The 27,992-nt window shown below is 41.5% G+C and overlaps 1 protein-coding gene across 4 annotated transcripts; it reads right to left on the bottom strand.

The window, feature by feature from the left end:
- Positions 1-8,089: 8,089 nt before the first annotated feature.
- Positions 8,090-16,913, bottom strand: MTRES1 (mitochondrial transcription rescue factor 1). Of its 4 annotated transcripts, none has more exons than XM_065911498.1 (4): positions 16,878-16,913; positions 13,769-14,250; positions 12,122-12,194; positions 8,090-8,601 (listed from the first exon to the last, which is right to left on the bottom strand). In XM_065911498.1, exons 2-4 carry the CDS (start codon positions 14,236-14,238, stop codon positions 8,422-8,424), a joined length of 723 nt encoding a protein of 240 aa, XP_065767570.1. In that variant the 5' UTR covers positions 14,239-14,250; positions 16,878-16,913; the 3' UTR covers positions 8,090-8,421. The 4 variants fall into 4 exon arrangements, with proteins under 4 accessions (XP_065767570.1, XP_065767569.1, XP_065767571.1 ...); XM_065911497.1 differs by having other exon boundaries at positions 16,748-16,884; XM_065911499.1 differs by lacking the exon at positions 16,878-16,913 and adding an exon at positions 16,579-16,871 and having other exon boundaries at positions 13,769-14,246.
- Between the last annotated feature and the right edge of the window lie 11,079 nt (positions 16,914-27,992).

The following is a 27,992-nucleotide window of genomic DNA, read 5'->3' on the forward strand; positions in this document are numbered from 1 at the left end:
TTAGCTGGCCCTCAACGGTGAGGGAGTGGGTGTGCCAGCAAAGGGGATCTGGGTGGGACTCCAACAGCATCCATTAAGGGGCAGACCCACCAGATTGCACGTTAACCAGGTCATGGGGCCCCATCTGCCAGAGGTTCTCAGTCTGTTGGAACCTGAATTCTCATGGTAGGGCCTGAAAGTCTGCATTTCTAGGAAGTTCCCCCTCTAATGAGATGGTGCCTGGTGCTGATGTCCAGAGGGTGCAGAAACATGTAATTTCAAAAAACACACTGTGAACATTCCAGAAATGGAAAGCTTAACACTTAGTAGAGCTAGATCTGAACTGAACTAAGTGGTTTCCTATTGTGTTCAAATAGAATTGACTTTTTAAAAATTACAAACTATAAGTTTATTAATGAGGGGGTCCTTAATGCTATGAAACAAGGGGGACTGGTCCTTGGTGGAGTCATCAGGGAAAACTTCCCCAAGGAACTGGATGGCTAGCCTAGATTTGAGAATGAGGAATTAACTAGGTGAAAAGTTCAGCATGCAAACAAGCTTTGGGGTGTGAGAAGAACCTCTTAGGAAACAAATAAAGGAGGCCAATGAAGGCTGAAACTAGAGGAGGAGGAGTTTCGTGAAGCTGCAGAAGCAGTCAGGGGCTGAAGGATTTTGTCTTCACTGAATTGCCCTTGGATCAGTAAGAAAAGAAGAAACCCTTCACCTGTTCTGAATAGGGAGGGGAATACTCAGTTCTGATACATTCGTATTGAACCCTGCCTCCTCTGCCCAGCAAGGTTCCCCTCCTCCACTGGTGGTCTAGTCACCTTGCCATCATGTAGCTTTCAGGTCAGTGGGAAGAGGCAGCTTTACAAATGTTTCAGCATCAGGGCCAAGTGTGGTGGCTGGTGCCAGAACATTTCTGCAGAGGAAAGCCTGTCTGTTGACTTTATTTTAAGGAGTGGGAATTTGTTCATCCTTCTAATGTGTGTAGTCCAGATGGTGAACATGTCTTCAACAGAGGTTGAGAACGTGGAATGCCATGGCTTCTCCTTCCAGAGTCTCCTGCAGTGTGACAACTGTGTATTCAGAAGTGACAGTGGGGCCCTAAATTACAGGGAGTTCTGTTTTCCATAAGAGCTCCCATTTCCTGAGCGCCTGCAGTGGGTCAGGAATGTGCTAGAGATGTGACATACGTTATTCCATTTATTCCTCACAGAAACCTGGTGGGATAGATATTTGTATTCCCCACCCTACAGATGGGGATGCTTTTAGAGATTAATTTGGTCAAAGTCACATGGCTGGCAGAGCAGGGGGCCTCTAATGATGGCCAGGCCGACTCCAAAGTTTGTGCTCTTGATTTCCATGCTGCCACTTGTGTAGCTATGCAGAGTAAATCTGTTTTTCTGTCTGCCTGGTGGTCCCCCATCATTTAACTTGGGGTTTTGCTGACTGTTCACTGTCTCTGAGCTTCTGGATCTGCCCCAGTATCAGACTCGGGAAACCTCTCAGTGCCACAGGAAATAGAACAAGGAATGCAGTTAAGAATCATCTCTACCTCTAAAAGAAGTTCATTCATTTAGCAAAAATATTTGTAACACCTACTATCTCCTGAGCACAGTTCCATGATTCAAATAAGTCTCATTAGTTTGTAGGTGAGAAGCCTGTTTGAGCTTGGAGAGAAGATTCTGATCGTTAATAGCACAAAACCTAATGTCTCTTGCCTTCAGCTGATTTTCAAGATGCACATGGGTTTAAGCAGACTGAGGACCTTGGCTCTGCCCCATGTAGACAGGTGAGACCATGGCAGGAGGCACACCTGCCGGAATGCAGGTTCCTGACTCTCCTGGCTCTCAGGGCTGAGACAGAGTTGCTAAGTATCCTGCTATTTCCGACATGATGTATTAAACCCACATCTCCCCACTGTATCTGGTTAGCTGAAATCTCAGTGCAGGCACAGTGTCAGGCATGACAAGGCATATACTTCAGCATATGGTGGTGCCTGCCTTGTCTTCACATAATTAATACTATTTTCTTGAATCCAAAGAGTTTGCTGCTATTATTCTAGCCTCACTTTTATGTCAGAATCAAAAGTTAAAGGATTTTCTCCTACAATCCTAAAGAAAATTCCCTACACATTCTGTGGGGAAGTATCTAAGTAACCCCTCTGAGTGGGGTTCCAGAAATGGGCTTTACCAGTACAGATCTCTAAACAGAACTTGCCCATTTTAGACACATGCTATTCTACTTTGACTGAAGTCTTTAGGCTTTCACTTGTCCGCCTTGGGGAAGGTCTCCCTAGGTTTAAGAAAAAAGTCCCAGAATCAAAGTTCCATTGAATGCTGTTGACATCTCTACAAGGGAATCAAGTGCATTGTGAGTGATCTTGTCCTCAGGATCTTGCAAAATTGTTGACTTTCACCATTCTTCTTTTGATGTACCTGATCTGTTAGCTAATAACAAACCCCCCAAAAAACCAAAACTTGAGACAAAAAGAAGGGCCAGCAAGTGTATCTTTGAGGGGAAGAGATGAGTGGCAGACTCAAGAGAGTTTTGTCCAATTTCAGAGCCCTCAGAGAAATGCTAAACGCACATTGGGCAGTAGCAGGTACCAAAAGGCAGAAGCACTCTTAAGTAGAGTGTATGTCAGACTATTAATGCATCTTTTTACCCTCATAATTAGACTAGCAGAAATCAGTGCTGTGTTTTTTGTGGTGAAGGGAGTCAGATGGGAGAATGTCACTGGGAGAGTGGGTGGGCAAAATGTAGTGGATGCTCTTTGGTATTTATTAGGCAACAAAGGAGCAAGAAGCGGTGGATCATCTGCACCTAGAGTGCCATGGATGGATCTGAGTGAAGAAAGTAAGACACAAAATGAAATATATTGTAATGTCACTTATGAAACATAAATATATGTGCACAAAACAACAAAACACATTTCACAAGAATGGAAACAAAAAGATACATTAAACACATCCGAATGATTGGCTAAGGTAAGGGATGAGGACATGTGAGAACAAGAGAAGAGAAACAGTAACTTGAAAGAACTTGGAGGGTGGGGACTGCTGCCCCAGCATCTCCCAGTGGAAATTCTTATAGGTGCACCTCTCCATTCCACCTAGGGGTGTGTTGGTAAATGTGTGACACTTCGCTCTCCAAGGGGAAAAAAAAATCAGTCCTGGTTCATGGTGTTTGCTGATTGCCAAGGTGAAATTCCTCCTACCGTGGTTGATTTTTAAGCCAACCCTGTGACTCATGAAAGCATTTTGGGAGATGCTCACATTCTGCTTTTTGCAGTCTATTGAATGGAGTTTTTAATGTCTCAAGATGGTCAATAAGCTGCCTGATAATTCTGGCAGTAACTTTTAGAAAACCAAAATATATACAACCAAGATAAGGCAGGACTTTAGTAGAGTGTCATTTTATTTGCCTCCTATATGTTGCACACCCTGTAAGAACGTTTATAGAACATGTACCACCTTCCTGAAGGAAATCTGTCTTCTTTTTATTTTCTTGAAAAATGGAAGTTTCTACCCCCCTAATCATTATTGATCAAATAAACTATGACCTAAAAATTTCTCCCCAAATGTCTACTTTTATCCCCAAAATGCTAAAGAAGAAAAATAATGATGATGAAACTATTGCCCAGCCATCTATATAATTTTCCATGAAAGGTAGTAAATGCTATTTGGCAGAGAAATGCAATTAGCATTACATTTCCCAGAGGAGAGCTATTTCTTTGAAAGGATTAACCATTACTGGTAAAAGGGCTAGATGGGTCTTTACAAAATAGTCATAATTTTAGATTGTTCATCTTTAAAAAACTGCAAACATGCTCTAGAAGCATTTTCAGATTTTGCTGAGAAAGCCAGACCTATTTTAAAATTTTTGTTCTATTTTTACATTGAAGTATAGTTGATTTACAATATTGTGTTAGTTTCTGATATGCAGCAAACTGATTCAGATCTATATATGTATGTATACACACACTTTTTCAGATTCTTTCCCATTATACAAGATACCGAATATACTTCCCACGCTATTCAGTAAATCCTTGTTGTTTATTTTATGTATAGCAGAGCATATCTGTTAATCTCATACTCTTAATTTATTCCCCACTTCGGTAACCATAAGTTTGTTTTCTATATCTGTGAGTCTGTTTCTGTTTTGTAAATTTGTATTATTTCTTAGATTCCACATATAAATTATATAGTATTTGTCTTTCTCTTACTTCATGTAGTATGATAATCTCTAGGTCCATCCATGTTGCTGCAAATGGCAATATTCCCTCCTTTTTATATATATACCACCTCTTTATTTGTTCATCTGTTGATCGGCACTCGGGTTGTTTCCATGGATTGGCTATTGTAAATAGTGTTGCTTTGAACTTAGGGGTCCATGTCTCTTTTCGAATTAGTTGTCTTTTCTGGATATATGCCCCGGTGTGGGATTGCTGGATCAGATGGTAACTCTAGTTTTTTAAGGAACCTCTATACTGTTTTCCATAGTAGCTGTACCAATTTACATTTCCACCAACAGTGTTGGAGGGTTTCCATCTCTCCACACCCTCTCCAGCACTTGTAACTTGTAGTCTTTTTGATGATAGCTGTTCTGACCTGTGTGAGGTGATATCTCATTGTAGTTTTGATTTGCATTTCTCTAATAATTAGTGAAATGCAAATCAAAACTACAAACTAAGATCATGGCATCTGGTCCCATCACCTCATGGGAAATAGATGGGGAGACAATGGAAACAGTGTCAGACTTTATTTTTTGGGCTCCAAAATCACTGCAGATGGTGACTGCAGCCATGAAATTAAAAGATGCTTGCTCCTTGGAAGGAAAGTTATGACCAACCTAGATAGCATATTAAAAAGCAGAGACATTACTTTGCCAACAAAGGTCCGTCTGGTCAAGGCTATGGTTTTTCCAGTGGTCATGTATGGATGTGAGAGTTGGACTGTGAAGAAAGCTGAGTGCTGAAAAATTGATGCTTTTGAACTGTGGTGTTGGAGAAGACTCTTGAGAGTCCCTTAGACTGCAAGGAGATCCAACCAGTCCATCCTAAAGGAGATCAATCCTGGGTGTTCATTGAAGGACTGATGCTGAAGTTGAAACTCCAATACTTTGGCCACCTCATGCGAAGAGTTGACTCATTGGAAAAGACCCTGATGCTGGGAGGGATTGGGGGCAGGAGGACAAGGGGATGACAGAGGATGAGATGGCTGGATGGCATCACCGACTCAATGGGCATGAGTTTGAGTAAACTCTGGGAGTTTGTGATGGACAGGGAGGCCTGGCATGCTGCGGTTCATGGGGTCGCAAAGAGTTGGACACGACTGAGCAACTGAACTGAACTGAATAATTAGCAGTTTTGAGCATCTTTTCACGTGCCAGTTGACCATCTGTGTCTTTGGAGAAATACCTGTTTAGGTCTTCTGCCCATTTTTTGGCTAGATGTTTTTTTTAAATTATTATTGAGTTGTATGAGCTGTTTGAGAATTAAACCCTTGTCAGTCATATCATTTGCAAATATTGTCTCCCATTCTGGAGGTTGTCTTTTCATTTTATGGATTTCTTTGAAGTTTGCAAAAGCTTAGGCCCCTTTATTTTGCAAAAGATTAGGCCCCTTTTATTTTTGCTTTTATTTCTATTGAGAAAACATTGGTACGATTTATGTCAGAATGTTTTGCCTATACTCTCTTCTAGGAGTTCTATGGTGTCTTATATATCTTATATTTAAGTCTTTAAACCATTCTATTTTTGTGTATGGTATGAGGGTGTGTTTTAACTTCACTACTACCTTGTTGAATTCATTTATCAGTTGTATATTTGAAGTCTTAGGGTTTTCTATAGAGTATCATGTCATCTGCATATAGTGACAATTTTACTTCTTCCCTTCTGATTTGGAGTACCTTTTATTTTTCTTTTCTGATCGCTGTGATAGCCAGATCTATTGGAGCAAAAATTCTTGTCACCTCATTAGAGCAGGATATCTCAGCCTCAGCACCATTGACATTTGAGGTCTGGAGACTATCTGTATGCTATAGGATGTTTAGTATCACTGGTCTCTACCCACTAGATACCCATCCTACCCCCTCAGTTGTGACAGACAAAAATATCTCCAGGCATTGCCAGATGTCCCCAGGGGGCAGAATCACACAGGGTTGAGATGCACTGCATTAGAAACATCCATCGTTTCATCATGTTGGTCACATTTTCACTGAGGCCTTGCCAAGTTGGCATTATAAACCAGCTATCTTAGAGTGGGCTGCAAGAGTTCATAAATCTTTATGAATTGCTTTTGTTTCTGCTCTTTCATAAATATGTTCCAAGTCCTTGTGCTATAGATAACTATGAGAGATCAGTTTTTGACACTTGCTATGACCAAATCAACATTCTCTACCATCAGACGTCTTTTTTCTTAATTTTGATTTGCAAAAACAGAGAAGCCTGGAATGGGGCAAATCCCACCAGCTAAGTTGAGGGACTTAATTACCAACAGAGTGAAAAAAGCCTTTCAAATGGCCCTTGCTGCTTTCTAGCTATTAATACTAGCAGCTCATCCGGTCTCACACAACACATTTTAACTTTCTTCCTCTTTAGAAGACTTGACAAGGTAAGGAAATTAGTATGCCAATTCCCTTCTGACCTGGAGGAAGCTGAAGCTCAAGAGAGGTTAAGGCCAGAGTATGACCAAGGTAACCCAACTTGGTACAGGCAAGAGCCTAAAAACCAGGACCCCTGACATATCACTAGGTCATGCTGCCCCTCACCATTCAAGAGATCTTCAGCTTTCTATTACTTTCCAAAGAGCAATCAAGAGAAGAGACTGTTTTACTATAAAACTTGTCATTATCTTCCCCAAGTTGGGACATTTGGTTTAGAGGGCATTAGCCCACTGGGTCCCCGTTTGTCTGGCAAAGCAATAAAGCTATCCTTTTCTACTTCACTTCCACCCTCCTCCTCCCAACAAAAAAAAAAAAAAGGAGAGAGGGTGGGAAAGAGTGGAAGAAAGGCACGGGGAGGTGAAGAGAATCATGGTCATTACTATAATCTCCTAAATTAAAACTCTAACTCATGTTGAAATTGTGTTAATTATTTTTACTGATGTAAAAGCATAATTAACAAATGGTAAAGTAGGAAAATTCCTTCTGTTACACTGCAGGGTATTTATTATTTCTTCCTCGGAGTTTATTTAAGCTTTCAAATGAAAATCAATTTTTCCTGAGTTTTCTGAAATCTGACCTGATAAGGCTACCAGACTCATGGGCCCAAACATCACACTGCTCTGGGCTATAGAAGTTTCCCTTCTGTCAGTTAACCTGAATTCTCAAGATATTTCTGGAGGGCAGATAAATGGACCCCAACAAAGTCTTTTTACATGACGTAGTCTAACAAGTCTCCTATTTGAGCCGATCCTTCCACTGCTAGGAAACTGCTCCTGAGAATCTGCAAACCAGTTTATTTCTGTGGATGCCCTTTTCTTAGATGATGTGTATTATGTGTGTTCTTTCTATGACTGCTGTTTTTTCAGTCCCTTTTACAACACTGTCTTGACAATTAAAATAATTGGCCTCTGATGCTTTATTCTCTTTGCTGATAAAAAATCTGTGTATTTCCTATTATCAGCTGAAAAGTACACCATCAGCTTAAACCAGAAAGGGTCATTACATTCTTTCTGTAAAGAGTCAATGTAAATATTTTAGGCTTTGTGGGCTACATAAGGTCTCTGTTATATATTTCCCTCTCTCTCTTTAAAAAAAAAAAAAACCAACTCTCTAAAAATGTGTAAGCCGTGCTTGTGTGTCAGACAAAAGGCCTCTGGCTGCCTTTGTCTATCAAACCCTTGACCTAAACAGTTAATTTTAAATGGGCCCAAATGAAACCATTTGGAATTAGTTGGAACAACTTTACTATCCAGACCTCTGGAGACAAACTGAAGGGAACTAAGGCCAAGACGTTGGTAACTGAGAAAGGTCAATGGAGAAAGGGGGTCTCCCAGTGCTGCTGCCCTAGGGAGAGGAAGGAGACCTGGACGCAGCTCGGGTTTGCCTTAAGCCTGAACCCAGGGAAGCTGGTCGACGGGGATAAAACTGAAATAAAGACACTAAGAACAAGGTCAGTTTATTTTACTCTGCCTCCAGAGGCTTTTAACCTAAGAAACAGTGGCTGATCATGTAAACCGTCTCTGAGCTTAGTTCATTCATTACAAATCTCACTCTTGCTCATGAGGTCAAAAAGCAAATAAATCAAGCCTGGGAGGGAAATCCAGTCCAAGGGAAGTGTCTTCAAGAGCCATGATGCAGATCCTGACTTGCACAAAATGGCTCAGCATCTTCTACAAATGATGGAAGAACTTTATTTTAATAAAAACATCTTTTGAACCTGGCCCCTTCCTGCACCACTAGAAAGCAGCTTTCTCACTGAAAAGCAATCCTTTTATTTGAGCATACTCTTTTTAGGCAATTGTAACTTTTTCCACCGTCGTAACACCACCCTGTACTTCTCACTGCTGGTCTTCTCCTCCAGCACTTTTTTCAGGACAATCCTCATCACTGTCTCTGTTTCTGCTTCTTTATCCTCTCCAATGAGAAGATCCAATGTATCTCCCACTTTCACCTGAAAATTAAAAAGAAAACACAGCTGTCATTTTGGGAAATGCAGGCCAATGCAAACATCTCTAGTTTGAGTTTTCCCTAGAGAACCACTCCCCGGGGGCAGGTACTCCTTTGAAACAGTCACTTATCTTAGTGCCTCAAACCCATGTGGCTCAACATGGACCAGTGTCCCTCCTTCAAGCTGAGACAGCTAGCTACTTGAGGATGGGTCCTTTGTGGCTCTGGTTTTCACCGTTATTGCATGACTTAAGGGAGCACTTGAATGGAAGCATTTATTTTGGTAATAATGGCAAAAAACAATCTTAGAGAGTATGAGCACAGTAATTACTACAGGCACTGAGAAGACAATTTTCAGTATAACACATTCATTGATTTCAACCCAGATAAGCTACATCATTGCGTACAGGGCATAATTTGTTGAAAATTCATCACAGTGCAACAACAGCTGTATCTCTTTAAGAAATGGAAGTAAAGAAACTGCTTTCCAGCACTGGCTAACCCCAGGGATGACACATCATCAAGAAGAGACAGGACTCCACGAACAAGGATGGAATGCCCCAGAAAAGAGGATGCTGACCTGGGTTAAAAGGGCTGAGGTCAAACCCATTTTTATCCAGATAGGAGCTCTGGCTTGAGCGAGTGCAGGACATGCCCTTGGGGGCAGTCACATTAGTGCTGTCAGGGTGCAAACAGCCCAAGACAGACACCGGGTCCTGGCAGCTCAGTATCCCAGGGGATCTGCCCAGCAACACAGGAAGGGGCTAAACTGACCCACGTGCAATATGTGGCTTCTACTACAACACAATCCAGGGTGACCAGAGGCCATCTCAGACCACTCACCACTGCAGGGGTGAAGAGGCAGGACAGAAAGACAGAGAGGGACCCTCATGTGTGGGCCATGGACCCTTAAGTGGGCATAGGTACCCGTTTAAAAGGTTGCTTGGGGGCTTCTGTTTAAGAAGCCATCATGCCAAATGCTTATGTTTACTGCACTTTCCAATGAAAACTCCCTAAGGCAGTCCTAACTTCATGTTGTTGGAATATCTGTACTTCACTAGGGCAAGCGACCTACTCAAGACATCCATAGGCCCAATACTCAGTCAACAGCGTGGGAACGCACACTTGCTCACCACGAAGCCACACTGGTCAATCCTGGCAGCTGGATGTAAAACTCACAAGTGAAGTGAAAGTCACTCAGTCGTGTCCGACTCTTCGAAATCCCATGGACTATACAGTCCATGGACTTCTCCAGGCCAGAATACTGGAGTGGGTAGCTTTGCCCTTCTCCAGGGGATCTTCCCAACCCAGGGATTGAACCCAGGTCTCCTGCATTCCAGGCGAATTCTTTACCAGCTGACCCACAAGGGAAGCCCAAGAAAACCCGACCCAGGAATCAAACTGGGGTCTCCTACATTGCAGGCGGATTTGGGAAGCCCAAAACTCAAAGGGCTTATTTTAAACCATTAACTTTCTCCCCTCTGGGCTGAGGAGCAGAGAGATTAACACCACAGCGAGGCATGATGACTGCTTCTCTTTGTGGGTATGAGGGCATCATCTGGGCCAGATGCAGGGGCAGGGGTAGTCAATTCTCTTGAAGTTCTGCTGGGTTTCATTTTTTAAAAAATGACCATGTCGCCAACCTATATAGGCATTTAAAATCAGTGTTCAGAAATACAAGGCTTGGGAACTCTGCTTTACCTTTTTAGGGATAACTCCAAGTCATTAAAATTCCTTTTTAAATAAAGGAATACGTTAATGCACATGATACAAGATGTAAAAGGTATAAAAGGATATACAGAGAAAAGTCAACCCGTATGTATCCTTAGCAGCTGGGCACAAGCCCCACGGAGCAGGCCACGGAAGGGGAGGTGTTCTTCATTCCCTTCAACTGTGGGAGACGGCATGGCAGACACAAAGCAAGACTGGCTGGGATTAGGGGCTGTTCCAAGTATCTACATTTCCAATCTCCCCTTAGCTGCAGTTACTATGGCTACCAGGCCTCCTAGTAACAAGGCAGCCGTGTGTTAATACTGGGCCCTTCCTTTGCTGACCCTCAGGAGAAATCTGGAAGGCAGCCAAGACAATAGAACAACCAAGGCAGAATGAAGAAGCAGCAATTAGACTGTAGTTAACAATATCTCAAAGCAGAGGGAGAAAAATAGATCTGTGGTGTCTGCAAATGAGGCCCTGGCAGAGGCATCCTGCACCAAGAACAGGTCTTGTCTTTGGAACGCTGCGGCTGGCGAGAGGGGGCTGGGCTATGCAGGAAAAAGCAATTAAGGGACAAGAAGGACTTGATGTCCAGATGCCTGTCTGGAGTGCCTGACTTCCTGCAGCTCACGGGGCAAGGGCTGACACCCATAATGTGAACCTGCCAGGGTGGGTGCCTTCAGAGGGACAGGGGCCTTGAGACTTGATGGCCAAGACAAGCACTGGGGATCCCCCCTTCAGTCCACCCAGCTGCAAGAACCACCCTGAGTACAGGAATCAGGGCCTCTGAAGACAGCCTCCGTGCCCACCTAGGTCCACGCTGATGGCTCACACCCTCCCATGTCCCAGGGGAATGGGATGCACCTCACGTTCTCCAATCCCAGGGTTGCTTTGAAATACGGGAGAAGCTAAAATAAAAACCTTCAAAAGTGGGTCTAACTCCGCTGGAACATTTATTCCCTGGACACTGTGAGTTAGATTATGTCTGCCAATGCCTCAAGGGTCAGCGTCTGCCACACTTTTTAAGGGTCTCTGCCATATACTTTTTAAAACTGTCTTGTTAACTTATACTATCATTATTATTTTTCCCAATTATGAAAGTGAAACATACTCATAAAAAATTCAGAAGAAAAAAACACATGAATATATAACTCACAATGTCCACTCAAAGATAAATATCACTAGTATTAATATTTTAATTCTAGATGTATGTATATATGTAACTTATTTTTACAAAAATACATGTTTATAAGAATATATATATCATTTATTATAACATCAGATACTAGAAATTCATTTTCTTGTAACACTTATGAATGATTCTGTCATAAAACAACAGTATCAATAGAGCTAAGGAAATATGGAACCTTCTTTTTGATGGCTGCCCTGCACACAAGAGCACTGTAGCCAGCAGGTACTTCTGCTGAGCTGAACAGAATCGCACATCTGCTCCGGTTACAGCAGCCCAGAGAGACCTCTACATGGATCAAACGTTTTTTTTGGCCTGATGGGCTAATATTAATAACTTAAGAAGTTTAATTAATAGATTTTTTCCAGTTCTGATCGTGACTTGTCTTAAAATTTTAAAGAAAAAGAGGAAGCTTCATCTCAAAGTCATTATGGCTACAAAGAGCAAGTGGTCTGTGTGACTGAAGCTATGTAGCTAGACCTGAGGGAGACCTTAGAGGTGGTAAGACAGACAAACCTGAGGAGCCACTGATGCCCCCAAGGAAGGAGCCCCAAGGGAAATTGGGGAAGGCGTTAACTGAGTACAGAACACACAGAAATATTCGGTTGTCATAATATCTTACCGTTCTGCTTTTCTTCCATAGTTTTTCCCCATTCAGCCTGAGTTCACCTTTGTAGAATGCATCTTCCACTTTGCTTTAAAAAAAAAAAAGTCAAAGCACTCTAAAATAGAAATATATTCAAAACAATTATATAATTTTGAGAAAAATACTGGCTATTAATAATGCTTTTTCTGACAGTGACTGGCCTCGCCACAAAATCTCCATTCTGGGCACTGGGAAAGTGAAAGTCAACTGCTCCCATATGAATCTAAACAGGGAGACCAAAGGGCACCACTGAGTGGATGCGGCTGCTGCAAAGATCTGTTAGAGTGAGACAGGAGGTAAGCAGGGCTCTGCTGGGACTTAGCATGGGTGATAGCTCCTGTGATCCACGACAGTCAAAATGAGTGGGTGCCACCTTCCCCTCATGTGCTCTGAGGGAGAAACCAGTTACCACACCTATGGTGAGGCTGTTAAGAAACGCTCCACTGATCTGCACTGAGGTTGCGGAAATGCCAATCCAGCCACTGCTGATCTCTCTGAATTTAATCAGTGGGGCAACTAGACCAAGGCAGGATACAGACAAAAATGAGCGCCCTTTCGTCTTAACGCTCAGACTCCTGGTGACTGATGTTGGGGGTTTTCCTAATAACAGTACTAGCTACTACTGTGAGAGACGGGGAGGCCCTTAATGAGCCGGTCAGATTTTAGAGAACATTCAAGTCCTGCTGAGGGTGACTGTGGGCTCAGAGCCATCTTTATAAGTCTTTAAATTTCGTGTATTAAAAAATTAAACTATGCCATTAAATTAGGACATAAAGGTACAAATTAGACAAAGGAATCTTAATTTTATTCATACGACAGTTCTTTCTTTGCATGCAGCATGCACACAATGATTGCTAAAGGAATGAATGAACAGTGAAGATCACTATTATTATATAATAGGTCTAGCAAAGAAACAGTGAGATTAAAGAAACCTTGAAGGTTACGCTTACTATCTCCATGCACTATATATATAAACACACATAGTATTTTCATCATCATAGCTAACATACATTGAGAACCCATGTGCCACACACTGTTATAAATACTATAGAAAAATAGACTGAAAAAAAAAAAGAAAAATAGACTGACTTATTTAATCCTAGCCACCACCTTCTAAAGCCAGTTCTATTACCCTTATTTTATAGATGAGGGAACTACACAGAGATTATAAGTAACTTGTCCAAGGTCACAGAGAGCCAGGATTAAAGCCCCGGTAGTCTGGATACAAAGCCTGCAGTTTTAACCACCTCGTTATGCTGCATCTAAGAGATACCGTTTCATGTAGCATTTATGAAACCCAGATGCATTCTATGCTTGCTATATACATCTAACATGGTGATTCCTTTTTTCCTCAAGAAGCTGATTTTACATCAGTGGTTCATCTTACAGTTGATTGTGTCTTAAGAGTCAAGGAAATACGGCACATGGGATTTGGAGGCAGTCATTTGACTTCTTTGGGAATTAGTTTTTTCATATATAGAATGAAATAATTGGACCAGGTTCCTATAAGATTCTTTCACATCTGTGGTTACCCTTCACTGTAATATGAGCCATGCGATTGGTAATGCTGCTTTAAAACAACCAAGAAGACAAGTGATTTTGTATGAAAACGCACATACTTACTTCCTTCCGACATCTAGGCCCGTCTTCAGGATAACGTCATACCGGAAAGACTGTACTACTTTATCCAGGTCTTTATAGTCTTTGACCTCACTGGGGTTGTCCTCGGGCTCCTCTTCCAGCTCACTCATCTCATCATGGTCCCTCTCCTCATCAGAGTCCCCTTCATCTTCCACTTTTTGTAGAGTCTTTTTAGTGGATTTTTTAGAGCTTATATTACTTTTGAGTCTTATGGAAAATGGGAAAATATATTCTGGAGATATTAAAAGCCCTGGGAGTCTCAGTGAGAAAATGTTATGGAGGACTGTTTTATAATTTGATGCATTTAAGTTGGCACTAGACAAATACAAGTGTCGATTCCAGGAAGCACAGCCTTTATGTGAAGGTGTCCCTCGCAGTGCCCTGCAGAGTCCAATCCAGGCATCTGGCTTTCTTAAAACGCTGCTGGGCAGCCTGACACTAGTCATGGCCATGGCACATACTACCTGAAACAGACAGTTCAGTTTTACTTCACAAGTGTGGTATCTTGGCATTCTTATTACATAAACCAGAGACACCGTGAACACGTTACAGCTGATACTATGTTCCCTCCTACGAAAGGCCATGTTGGTCCACGTGAACCAAGGCCATGCATCCTTACCGGGTGAGTCTTCTGGCTGTACTTAATGTACTGACCTCATAGGACGGTCGTGAAGGTCAAACTGGCTGCTAGGACATGTGAAAACACAGGTTCCACTCTTCTGACTCCCCCAAATTAGCTTGCGTACTGACTGCTCAGTGCTTCCCCCCCACCCTTTGGCTATGTCGTGCGGCTTGCAGGATCTCAGGGATTAAACCTGAGCCCCAGCAGTGAAAAGTCCAGAATCCTAACCACTAGGCCACCACCCTTAATGATTTTAGGAAAAAAAAAAAATCTCAGAACAAGAAACACTGTCTACTGACATACATTATTACAAGCTTACAATAATGGACTTTGCCAAGGATACCAGATCATCACTTTATAAAACCCACAGTAAGTCTCTAAACTTTCAACCTCCAACTGCAGCAACTCAGAGCTAGGAATGAGCAAGTTGTACAGATCTGCATTCTACCCCCTTTCACATCTTCTTCTTGATAGATTCACTAGCTAGCAAAGAAAGGGCCTGGAGACCCACTAACTAGGAAATAGTTTCCTGAGGCATTGAGGTGCTGTCATGCCACATGTCCTGTATGCTCCACTGCGAGAGGCCTCTTGGAAGACTGTACCTGGTTTCCTCTAGACTTTGTCCCAGGCATCTTGAACCTTGCAGGTTGTATCATTTTGCTGTTGTAAATCATAGCCATGACCCATAGCTGAGTCCTGTTGAGTCTCCCCAGTGAAATCAGTGAACCCAGAGGTGGTCTTGGGGATCCTGACATAGTATCTGACTGCCTATTCGACATATCCATTTGTATGCATAACAGGGACTTCATTCTTAATTGGCCCTGAAACAAACTCTGATATATCTCCAACCCCAAATCTGCTCTAGCTACAGCCACCCCCATCTCAGTTAATAGTAACTCCACCCTTCTAGTTCCAGAGAAGGAAAGTTTCCAGTCACTCTTGACTCTTTCCCCCCTACTCAGATCCATTATGTTGGGAAATCATGTTGGCTTATCTCCAAAACCAAAACATTTGGTTTCCCTTTCACCGTTCCCACTGTTCCCACAGATTAAGGCTTCTATCATCCGGGTTACCACCAAGGCTCTATCACAGTCTGTTCTCCATACAACAGTCAGTCAGAGTGACTCTTTTAAAAGGAATTTGTATCATGTCTCTCCTCCCCTCACAATCCTACAAAAGCACTGAAAAAGCAAACTCCCTCCCTTGCCCTATAGGCCCTGTGTGATCTGGCCCCTCCATTTCCTCTCTGACCTCATCTCCCGCCTCTCTCACCCTTGCTTACTCAGCCCCTTCCTGAAGATCCTCATACACAACAGGCAAATTTCTGGGTAGACTCCTTTGTTCCAGATGCCCTACTACACCCTTAGTCCAGGTTATCTTCAGGGATAACTCATTTTTAACTCAGTGAAGTCTACTCATTCCAACTCCATTTAACAGGTATCTTGTCCTCCCAATCTCCCCTGTTCTACTTTCTTCCATCATAGCATTATCTGCTATCATGTTATATAATTTACTGGTTTTCTGGTGTTTTTTTTTTTTTCCTAATGACTCCTCTAGTAGAATATAAACTGTTCACCGGTGCTTTTTTCCTCTGCTCAAGCCCAGGTGCCCAGAATAGTGCCTGGCACGTGGTTAAGTGCTTGATTAAATACTGTGAAGTGAAAGCACAGCAGAAGAATCGGTGCATTAGAATGAAGAGCAAAGATGGGGCTGGGTTGACGGGTAAGAGGTCAGATCGCCAGGAGCCTTCCATGTCAAAGCATGGACTTATCCAGAGAGCGTGAGTTATCGAAAAGATCTTAGGTAGGGAAGTGATCCGACAGTAGTGCTTTTTAAAAGATTTCTTTGGCGCGACAGCGTGGACATAAAGGGATGATCGCAGCAGGAAGCCTGAAGGTGGTTTTGACTGAGATCTTCAGGCGAGATATAAAATCTGTGAACTAACCAAAGTCTGTAAGAAGAGCAACGACTGGAATGCAGAGGCGACTCTGTCCTGAACCCTTGGAATCGCTCCACGTTCCTGAGCCTGTTAACTACTCCGAATGGAGAACCTGACTGAACTGCTTTTAGGTCAATTGCAACTAAAAAATCTCTTGGCTCTGAGGCTGACAAACTGCTGAGACAAGGTCATGTTCCCCTCGCTCCCTCCCTACCCCCTCGGGCTGCGCACCTTCGCAGGTTCTCAAGGTCAAGGGAAACTGGACACCAGAATCCTCGAGCTTGCAGTCTGCGTCTGCAGCCAGCAGGAGCAGCCAGACCCAGGAGCGGACAGCCTTGGCCCCCGGGGTCCACAGGGCGTCCCGAGCTGGCCGGGCCGGGGCAGGACGCGAGACACTCACGCGGAGACCTGGCGGGAGCGCAGCCGGGGGAGAGGAGCTCGCCGCTCCTGTATTTCCCACGTGCGCGCGATGAAGCAACAGAAGGGGGCGCGGGCCGGGGTCACAGCTGGCCCGGCAGGGGCGCAGTTACCTGTACGTCAGCGCTGCTCCTCCCTCCCCGCCCCCCTCCCCGCGGCCTCGCCGACCGCCTGCCTCCAGGCCCCGCCCTGTCTTTGCCCCGCCCCTTCCGTCGGCGCCGGCGCGTTGAGAGCGGGCTGGGCGAGGCTCAGGGGCGCGGTGATGGCGACACAGCGACCTCTGCTGCAAGTCGTGTCTGGGAGGACTGCGTGGGGCGTGTGGGCGGCCTGGAGGACCGATTAGCTGTGAGCTGAACCGGAAGCCACCTCCGGGTGATTGATTCCACGTGGTTGAAGAGAGGATTTTTTTTTTTTTTTTTTAAGATAAGTATTTTTCATTGAAGTCTAGTTTATACGTAAAACTACATAAATTATTGGTGTACAAAATAGTGATTCACAATTTTTAAAGGTTATACTCCTTTGCTGTATTCCCTCTGTTTTATAAAATATTCTTGTAGTTTATTTTAAACTGAGTAGTTTGTGTCTCTTAATCCTGTATTTCTATATTGTCCCTCCCCCTTCCCTCTCTCTGCTGTTATCCTGCTAGTTTGTTTTCTGTATGTGTGAGTCAGCTTTTTTATTGTATTCCCTGGTTGTATTCTTTAGATTCCACGTATAAGTGAGATATAGTATTTGCCTTTCTCTGTCTTATTTCACTTAGCATAATCCCCTCCAAATCATCCCTGTTGGAAATGGCAAATTTTCATTCCTTTTTGCCGCTGAGTAGTTTTCCATTGTACTTACATGACATCTTCTTTATCCATTCTTCTACTGAATTAGTGTTTTGTTTAAATATATACCTAGGAGCAGAATTGCTGGGGCACGTGGTAGTTCTATTTTAAGTTTTTTGAGAAACTGCCATACTGTTTTCCACAGTGGCTGCATCAGTTCACCAACTGTGTACAAGGATTTCCCTTTCTCTAGTCCTCACCAATGTTTGTTATTGTGTTCTTTCTGACGATAGCCATTCTGACATGTCTGTGATGGTATCTCATTGTGATTTTAATTTCCATTTCTCTGGTGATTAGCAATGTTGAGCATATTTTCATGTGCTTGCTGGCAATCTGCATTTCTTCTTTGGAAAAATATCTGTTCAGTTCTGCTCCATTTTAAAATCAGGTTGTTTGGTTTTTTGATGTCAAGTTGAATGGACTGTTTATATATGTTGGATATTAACTCCTTCTTAGTCATCATTTGTAAAGGTTTTCTTCCATTTAACAGTACCATTTGTGCAAAAGCTTTTCAGTTTAATTAGGTCCCATTCATTTATTTTTGATTTTTATTTCCTTTGTTTTGGGAGAAGGATAAAAAAAAAATTGCTGTGAAGTATGTCAAACAGTGTTCTGCCTGTGTTTTCCTCTAGGAATTTTATGGTATCCGGTCTTATATTTAGGATTTAATCCATTTTGAGTATTACCGCATATGGTATAAGAGAATGTTCTAATTTCATTCATTTTCATGTAGCTGTCCAGTTTTCATAGCACCACTTATGGAAGAGACTCTCTCTCCTCCACTGTGTATTCTTAGTTCCTTCGTCATAGATTAATTGGCCTTTAGTGCGTGGGTTTATTTCTGGGAAGACAGCTTTTTTAAATGCTGTGAGCCTTGAGTTTTCTGGGATCACCAACCGCTTTGAATATCTTTGAGAGTTATAGATGTTGTCTCCAGAAAAATGCACATACTCCCCAGAGTTTATAACCTGCTTGGTTGCATTCGGGCGGTACGCAAAGGCAGTTCCAAATTATATCTGGTGCTGAAGTGCTGAAACTTCACATATTATATGAATTTGTCGCAGGAAGGGGGACCCCTTCCAGGGCCCAAAAGTGGGCTCTTGTCTAAAACTTGAAAATGAATTGTCCAAGGAGATGCACATACTGACAAAGCAAAGATTTTATTGGAAAGGGGGGCCTGGGCAGAGAGCAGTAGGGTAAAGGAACCCGGCAGAACTGCTCTGCCACATGGCTTGCAGTCTTAGGTTTTTTGGTGATAGGGTTAGTTTCCCTGTTGTCTTTGACCAATCATTCTGACTCAGTCCTTCCTAGAGGTGCATGCGTTGTTCAGCCAAGAGGATGCCAGCAGGAAGGATTCTGGGAGGTGGTGTCTCCTTTTGACCTTTCCCAAAGTCTTCTGTTTGATGGTGGCTTTTTCCTTCTGTGATCCTTACTAGGACCTCCTGTCCTAAAACAACTCATGCAAATAGTAACTATGGTGCCTGGCCAGGGTAGGCGGTCAGTCAGTGTGCTTCCCCTAACAAATTCAGATTATACTGTTGACATTTTACACAGGTGATGCACAGTTACATTTACTAGTTTAAGTCATTTGTAAAAGACTACAGATACATTGTTAAATCTGCCAGTAATAGGAGTTAATCAGTATTATTATCAGCTGAGAAAATTGCTGTGTGATTATGCATGATTTTGGAAGGAGATAATACAGTGCTATTGGATTACATAAAATCAACTAGTCGCAGGCCTTTAGAAAAATCAACATTTTGTTAGATGACTATTTTTAGCTTTAAATTGCTAAATAATATTTTTAAAAAATGATGTGAGGTTAAGAAGTAGTTTTATGTGTGTACACACATATTTGTGGGTTGTTTTTTTTCCATAGAAACTGGCCCCTGCTGTGACACATTGTAGTTCTGACTAGTTTAGACCGCCTAGAGGGCCGAGTTTACATTCCCTCATAGGGCTACACCAGGTCAGACAAAAAGGCACTGAGAATTGAACTGAGAGTTGAGCTTACAAGTCTGGACTCCAGCCTTTAATATAGCTCAAGTATTTAATTTTACATAAAGTGATGACTAAATCAGAGCACTTTTAGTTTTACGTATAGGCGAGTTTTAAGTTATTTTTTATTTTTTCAGCCACACCACTTGGCTTGCAGGATTTTAGCTCCCCAACCAGGGTTTGAACCCAGGCCACGGAAGTGAAAATGCCAAGCCCTAACCATTGGGCAACCAGGGAATTCCCTCTGTGACATTTCTTAAATTGTAGTTGTGAGAGTCAGGATGTCTCTGGCCAGAGGATCATAAACCAAGTGGTCAGGGCTCTCTGAATTTATCGTGCCATCAAGAAACAACATGAGTTTATGTGTTTGTGACACTATCTATTGATGGACTATGACTTCTTCCTAGGTTTTTTGTTGGTTTTTGGTTTTGATATAATGGAAAATGTGCTCATGAATTGCTTTTTTATTTTCAAGTTTTAATTTGCTAATTTTTTAACAGAAGAAAATCAAACAGTTTAACGTGTATACATGAGAGAGACCCAGAAAAACTAAGTCCCCAAAATGGTTGAAATACCATTCCGAGCTAAAAATAAAAGAGGATGTTGAGGATGGGAAATTAGAAGTGGTCAAGCAGGAGATGGCAAGATTGAACATTGACATTTTAGGAATCAGTGAACTAAAATGGACCGGAATGGGCAAATTTAATACAAAAGACCATTATATCTACTATTGTGGGCAAGAATCCCTTAGAAGAAATGGAGTAGCCCTCATAAGTCAACAAGAGAGTCCAAAATGCAGTACTTGGTTACAATCTCAAAAATGACAGAATGATCTCTTCATTTCCAAGGCAAGCAATTCAATAACACAGTAATCCAAGTCTGTGACTCAACTATTAATGCTGAAGAAGCTGAAGTTGAAGGGTTCTATGAAGACCTACAAGACCTTCTAGAACTAATACCCAAAAAAGATGTCCTTTTCATTATGAAGTGAAGTGAAGTTGCTGAGTTGTGTATGACTCTTTGTCACCCCGAGGACTGTAGACCACCATGCCCCTCCATCCATGGGATTTTCCAGGCAAGAGTACTGGAGTGGGTTGCCATTTCCTTCTGCAGAGGATCTTCCCAACCTAGGGATTGAACCCGAGTCTCCCTCCTTGTAGGCAGATGCTTTACCATCTGAGCCACCAGGGAAGTCTTTTCATTATAGGGGATTGGAGTGCAAAAGGAGGAAGTCAAGAGATACCTGGAGTAACAGGCAGATTTGGCCTTGGAGCAGGGCACAGGCTAATAGAGTTTGCCAAGGGAACGCACTGGCCATAGCAAACACTGTCTTCCAAAAACACAAGAGAAGACTCTACACAGGGACATCACCAGATGGTCAATACTGAAATCAGATTGATTGTATTCTTTGCAGCCAAAGATGGAGAAGCTCTATACAGTCAGCAAAAACAAGACTGGGAGCTGATCGTGGCTCAGATCATGAACTCCTTATTACCAAATTCAGACTTAAATTGAAGAAAGTAGGGAAAACCACTAGACCATTCAGGTATGAAGGAAATCAAATCCCTTATTATTATACAGTGGAAGTGACAAATAGATTCAAGGGATTAAATCTGATAGAGTGCCTGAAGAACTATGGACAGAGGTTTGTGACATTGTACAGGAGGCAGTGATGAAGACCATCCCCATGAAAAAGAAATGCAAAAGGCACAATGGTTGTCTGAGGAGGCCTTACAAATAGGTGAGAAAAGAAGAGAAGCAAAAGGCAAAGGAGAAAAGGAAAGATATACCCATTTGAATGCAGAGTTTCAAAGATTACAAGCAGAGATAAGAAAGTCTTCCTCAGTGATCAGTGCAAAGAAATAGAGAAAAACAATTGAATGGGAAAGACTAGAGATCTCTTCATGAAAATTAGAGATACCAAGGGAATGTTTCATGCAAAGATGGGCACAATAAAGGACAGAAATGGTATGGACCTAACAGAAGCAGAAGAGATGAAGAAGAGGTGGCAAGAATACACAGAAGAAATATATAAAAAATATCTTCATGACCCAGATAACCATGATGGTGTGATCACTCACCTAGAGCCAGACATCCTGGAATGAGAAGTCAAGTGGGCCTTATGATGCATCACTATGAACAAAGCTAGTGGAGGTGATGGAATTCCAGTTGAGCTATTTTAAATCCTAAAAGATGATGCTGTGAAAGTGTTGCACTCAATATGCCAGCAAACTTGGAAAACTTAGCAGTGGCCACAGGACTGGAAAAGATCAGTTTTCATTCCAATCCCAAAGAAGGGCAATGCCAAAGAATGTTCAAACTACCACACAACTGCACTCATCTCATACGCTAGCAAAGTAATGCTCAAAATTCTCCAAGCCAGGCTTCAATAGTACATGAACTGTGAACTTCCAGGTGTTCAAGCTGGTTTTAGAAAAGGCAGAGGAACCAAAGATTAAATTACCAATATCCATTGGATCATCGAAAAGCACGAGAGTTCCAGAAGATAAGCTACTTTGCTTTATTGACTATGCTAAAACCTTTGACTGTGTGGATCACAATAAACTGTGGAAAATTCTTCAAGAGATGGGACTACCAGACCACTTGACCTGCCTCCTGAGAAATCTGTATACAGGTCATAAAGCAACAGTTAGACTGGACATGGAACAACAGACTGGTTACAAATTGGGAAAGGAGTATAGCAAGGTGGTATATTGTCATCCTGCTATTTAACTTTTATGCAGAGTACATCATGTGAAATGCTGGGCTGGATGAAGCACAAGTTGAAATCAAGATTGCAGGGAGAAATGTCAATAACTTCAGATATGAAGATGACACCATCTTTATGGCAGAAAGTGAAGAGGAACTAAAGAACCTCTTGATGAAAGTGAAAGAGGAAAGTGAAAAAGTTGGCTTAAAACTCAACATTCAAAGAGCTAAGATGATGGCTTCTGGTCCCATCATTTCATGGCAAATAGATGGGGAAATAATGGAAACAATGACAGACTTTATTTTCTTGGTCTCCAAAATCACTGCATGAAATTAAAAGATGCTTGCCTCTTGGGAAAAAAGCTATGACCAACCTAGACAGCATATTAAAAAGCAGAGACATTACTTTGCCGACAAAGGTCTGTCTAGTCAAAGCTGTGGTTTTTCCCATAGTCATGTATGAATGTGAGAGTTGGACCTAAAGAAAGCTGAGCACTGAAGAATTGATGCTTTTGAACTGTGGTGTTGGAGAAGACTCTTGAGAGTTGGGCTGCAAGGAGATCCAACCAGTCAATCCTAAAGGAAATCCATTTTGAATATTCATTGGAAGGATTGATGCAGAAACTGAAGCTCCAATACTTTGGCCACCTGATTTGAAGAAGTGACTCATTGGAAAAGACCCCGATGCTGGGAAAGATCGAAGGTGGGAGAAGGGTATGACGGAGGATGAGATGGTTGGATGGCATCACTGATTCAATGGACATGAGTTTGAGCAAGCTCTGGGAGTCAGTGATATACAGGGAAGCCTGGCGTGCTGCAGTCCACAGGTTTGCAAAGAGTTGGAGACAACTGAGCAAGTGAACTGATTGACTGACTTGATACCAGTGGTTCAAGGACTGGGTTGCTGGTAAAGATCAGGGTGTGTGCAGAGCATGTACTCCTTTATTCTCACCTCAGGTGGTCTCCTGATGAGGTTCTATGGTTCTCAAAGAGGTTTTCAAACTGTGACCTTCTCTGGAAAGAAGAATGATTCATCAAGTAGTTAACATCTTCCATTTATTGGGTGTTTCAGTTCTGCCAAAGACTTCAAAGATACTGTTATGTGTAGCCTTTGAGGTGGATCCAGGATCCTGCCCCACACCCCGCTGCTCTGCAGTGGAAGCAAGGTCTCTTAAATCCTGGACCACCAGGGAAGTCCCTGTGATGCTGAGCATGGCCTCATGGGGCACCTGGACACGGAGCCCATTTTGTCCCCCATTTCTTATAGGCAACACTCCAGCCTCTGTGACTTTCAGTTCCAAACTACAGAGCAGTTACTAATCAAGGGAAGAACAGCAGGGAAACCACTTGAGGTGAGATTAAAGGACCAGAGAGGCTCATCAAGATTAGGGGACTAGACCACCTGAGACCCGGCACACACCCTCATCTTGTCAGCAACCCCACCCTTTGAAACTTTGCAGAAGAAGGAATATAAAAGTGTTAATGCCTTGATCCTTATCATAAACTCTGACTGTAAAACCTTTCCCAACTCACTAGGGTTGGGGGAGGGGAGGGGAAGGGGTGGAGTTCTTGAGGGGCACCAGCCTACTGTGTTCCCCCTTTGCCTGGCAAAGTAGTGAAGTCACTCTTTCTCCTCCGTAACTGTCTGTATTTCTGGTGCAGCGAGAGCCAAGATTTTGGCAACACCTGCACTGTTGTTTTTTGGCTGCTCCTCCCTGATCTCTCCATCCCTCCCCTTACCTATTAGCAGTTGTTTGAATCTGCCCTTTGGGACTCAACAAAGGTCGTGAAGGCTGGAGTCTGTTCTCTCCAAACAGTGCCCAGGAGCCTTACAGAGTCCTGCCTGATTTCAGTCACATGGCTTTCTTCCTTGTCTGTATCCTGTGACTCTCAGTCTGCAAGCGTCTCAACCTCAGCAGTTTCTAGGGTGGTGAGTGTCTGATGGCTCTCTTCCACCTGGAGAGAGGAGGAGGAAGCTGTCATAAGGGAAAACTTATACCCTTCATTTAGGCAAGGGGCTTCCCTGGTGGCTCAGATGGTAAAGAATCTGCCTGCAATGCAGAAGACCTGGACTCAATCCCTAGGTCAGGAAGATCTTGTGAAGAAGGGAATGGCCACCCACTCCAGTATTCATATTCTTGCCTGGAGAATCCCATGGACAGAAGAGCCTGGTGGGCTACAGTTCATGGGATCGCAAAGAGTCAGACATGACTTAGCGAGTAACAGTTTCTTTCACTTAGGCAAAAGGGGGAAGGAAGAGACCTTTTCTTGCATCTGCTGTTTCTTAGTTGCCTTCAACTCAAAATAATCCTTATGTTAAAGTGAGATACTCTGATCCCCTTCATAGTTGTCTATGTCTTATCATTAATGATTAACACAGTTTGTTTTTTGTTTAAAAAATCCTTCCCAACCTTGAAGTCATGAAGGTGTTCTTTTATAGTTTCTTCAACAGTTCTAGTTTTATCTTTCATATTTAAGTCTCTGTTCCATTTGGAATTATTTTTTTTATTTATGGTGAGGGACAAAGATTCAATTTAATCTTTATTCATAAGAACATCTAGTTATCTCAGCCTGTTTTATTGAATAAGTATTCTTTCATCAGTGATCTGAATGACATCTCTGTCACGTGCTGAGTATTCATATATGTGTGTATGTGTTTCTGAGTTCTCTGTTATAGTCTGTTGGTCCCTATATCAAATCTACATAATTTTAATATAACAGCTTTGTATGAATTTGTGCCCCAAAACCAATTCTAAAAATTCGGCTTGTCCATGAAAGTTTTTTAAAGGGAGAATCATTTGAGGAGGGGGTCAAAGTCTTTGGGCTTCCCTGGTGGCTCAGATGGTAAAGAATCTGCCTGCACTGTGGGAGACCTGGGTTCAATCACTGGGTTGGGAAGATCCCCTGGAGAGGGAATGGCTACCTACTCTAGTATTCTTGCCTGGAGAATTCCATGGACAGAGGAGCCTGGTGGGCTACAGTCCTTGGGGTCGCAAAGAGTTGGACATGACTGAGAGATTTTCACTTTCAGAGTCTATCATCTTCCACTGTGTGCAGACTTTCTTCTGGTTGGTTGGTGGTTAGGTACCAAGGTGGTGTTCCAGGAAGCTTGTGCTCAGCCCAAAGTTAGCATCCTCCCTGTGGGTGGGGGCCTTAGTTCCTACAGAAGAACTCAAAGATATTGTTATATATGATGTATATTCCTTGAGAAGGAACCAGGACACTGCACTATTGTTTTTTGACTGTTCCTCCTTTGTTACTGTATTCCTTCCCTTCTCTGCTTAGCAGCTGTTTGAATCTGCCTTTCAGAACTCACGGAAGGTCAAGGAAGCTGAATGAAGTTTATTTCTTACAAACAAGCAATGGGGGAAATGGAACAAATTTACACCTGGGAGACCCCACAGGGTCCTTCTCTGTTTCACTCCCCTCTTTTCTTTGATGCTCCTCAGTCCTGAGAAGAACAGGTATGGGACAAGAAAAGGAATAACATTTTGAATAGAGAGGTAAATCCTAAACTCGGCAAAGGAACTAAATTTTCGGGGAACTCAGTTTCACTTCTTGCTAGTGTTTAGCAATGCAGTTAAGTTTGATATATTGAACTCATATTGAGCCACCTCACTGTGTTCTCATTTATTATATATTGGTGGTTTTGTGTTTGTTTTTCTGTATACAGTTGGGACTTTGTATGTGGACAATCATATTGCCTATGTATGATAACAGTTTTGTTTCTTCTTTTTTAATTTTTTTACTTCTTTTTTTTTTTTTTTTTTTTTTTATCTTTTTACTTCTTAAATCCTTTTCTTGTTCCACTCTGTTGGTTAAGTGCTCTGGTACAATGTTGAAGAAAAGCAGCCATGGTATCAATTTTCCTCCTTCTAAAAGTAATGCTTGTAATTTTATTTTCTACCCTTAAAAGTAATATTTGCTAATAATTTTTGGCATATACATTTTTTCAGGTCAAGAAGTACCCTTTGGTACTTATTTTACTATAGAATATTTTACATATTTTAATCATGAATGAATTTTGAATCTTATCAAATAACTTTTCTTCATGTTGTGAGTTTATATGATTTTTCTCCTTAGTATGTTAATGTGATAAAGTGTATGCATAGACTTTCTAGTGTTAAACCATTCTTGTATAAACCCAACTTGGTCATTAAAAATTCCATTATGAAGAAAAAAAAATTCCATTATGAAGAAAAAAAAATTCCATTATGACATTTATATTTAAAGTGGTTTTCTTGCTGACAACATAGGAGAGTTGTGTTTTTTGGTCCACTCTGACACTCCTGTAAATTTCATTTGCTAATATTTTGTGTAGGATTTATGTATCTATGGGCAAAAGTAGCCTCTTTTCTTTCTTATACTATCTTTGAATAGCTTTAGAATCTCAATTATATCAAGATTGTTGCCTTTTTTTTCATACTCCAGAAGAATTTATATAATATTGGAATACTGTTATTTCTTTAAAGTCTGGTAGATTATATCTATATGTTTTGACTTAGGTGTATATGTATGTGTGTTTGTGTGCATGTGTGTTAAGATTTTTATTTATTGATTCAATTATTTTTTAAAATAGGACTATCCAGGCTTCCTATTTCTTGAATTAGTTTTAAGTTAAAATTTTGTCAATTATTTCATTGTGTTAAATGGCATGATTGTTCATAATTTTAAAAAATCTTTGAAAATTTCTGATATGTTTGTTTACCTCCTTTATTCTTTTTCTAGATCCATCTTGCCAGAGGTTGTCACTTTTAATAGTGTTTTTAAATATCCAACTTTTGGCTTTTAAAAAATCCTTTTGATTGTACTTTTGGTTTTTAGATTCTTTTTTCTTTATCATTTTCTTCCTTTTACTTTCTATGGACTTATCTCATTATGTTTTCCTAACTTCTTTAGCTAGATACCTGTCTCATCCACTTTTACCCTGTTACTTTCTAGTAAACAATTGAAAATATATATTCCCCTCTAAGAATTGCTTTAACTTTACACACAAATATTTTCAATGCTATTGTTTGTTTAATTTTTTTTGATAGACAAACATCAGTTTTTTTTTTCTTTTAAATTCCCAAAACAAGGTCTTGCCAAGTTTATTGTTTAGTGGACTTTTTCTTTTTTCTTTCTTTTTTGTTTATTATTTATTTATTTATTTATTTTTTCATTTATTTTTATTAGTCGGAGGCTAATTACTTTACAATATTGTAGTGGTTTTTGTCATACATTGACATGAATCAGCCATGGATTTACATGTATTCCCCATCCCAATCCCCCCTCCCTTTTTCTTTTTTCAAGAGAAGAAAAGTGAGATTCAAAGTGTATACTACTGGTTACAACTGATATAATAGCTTGAAAAAAATGATAATGCTGAAGTATGAGTATAATACAAAAAGACAGGATTTTAAAACTGTACAGTAGGAATATAACTATAATAAAGATACATTAAATATACATTAAAAGATACATTAAAGCCAGGAGTGTGTTACACTAGTTCAGAACAGAACTCATAAGGCAGTCCAAACTGATGCTATTAATAGTTAAGGAAAAGGGTGTATTTTTAGGAAGCATGTCCAGAGAGATACCAACACAAAGAGATGCCAACATTAAGTACCTGTCCCCTCTTGTTACTCGATGAGGTGTCAAACGTGAAATGACTAGGTTAACAACTTAAGCTTTTTCCAAGGAGAAGAAACA

The sequence above is a fragment of the Muntiacus reevesi genome, chromosome 19 (genome assembly GCF_963930625.1).
Source record: "Muntiacus reevesi chromosome 19, mMunRee1.1, whole genome shotgun sequence".
Taxonomy (NCBI): Eukaryota; Metazoa; Chordata; class Mammalia; order Artiodactyla; family Cervidae; genus Muntiacus; species Muntiacus reevesi.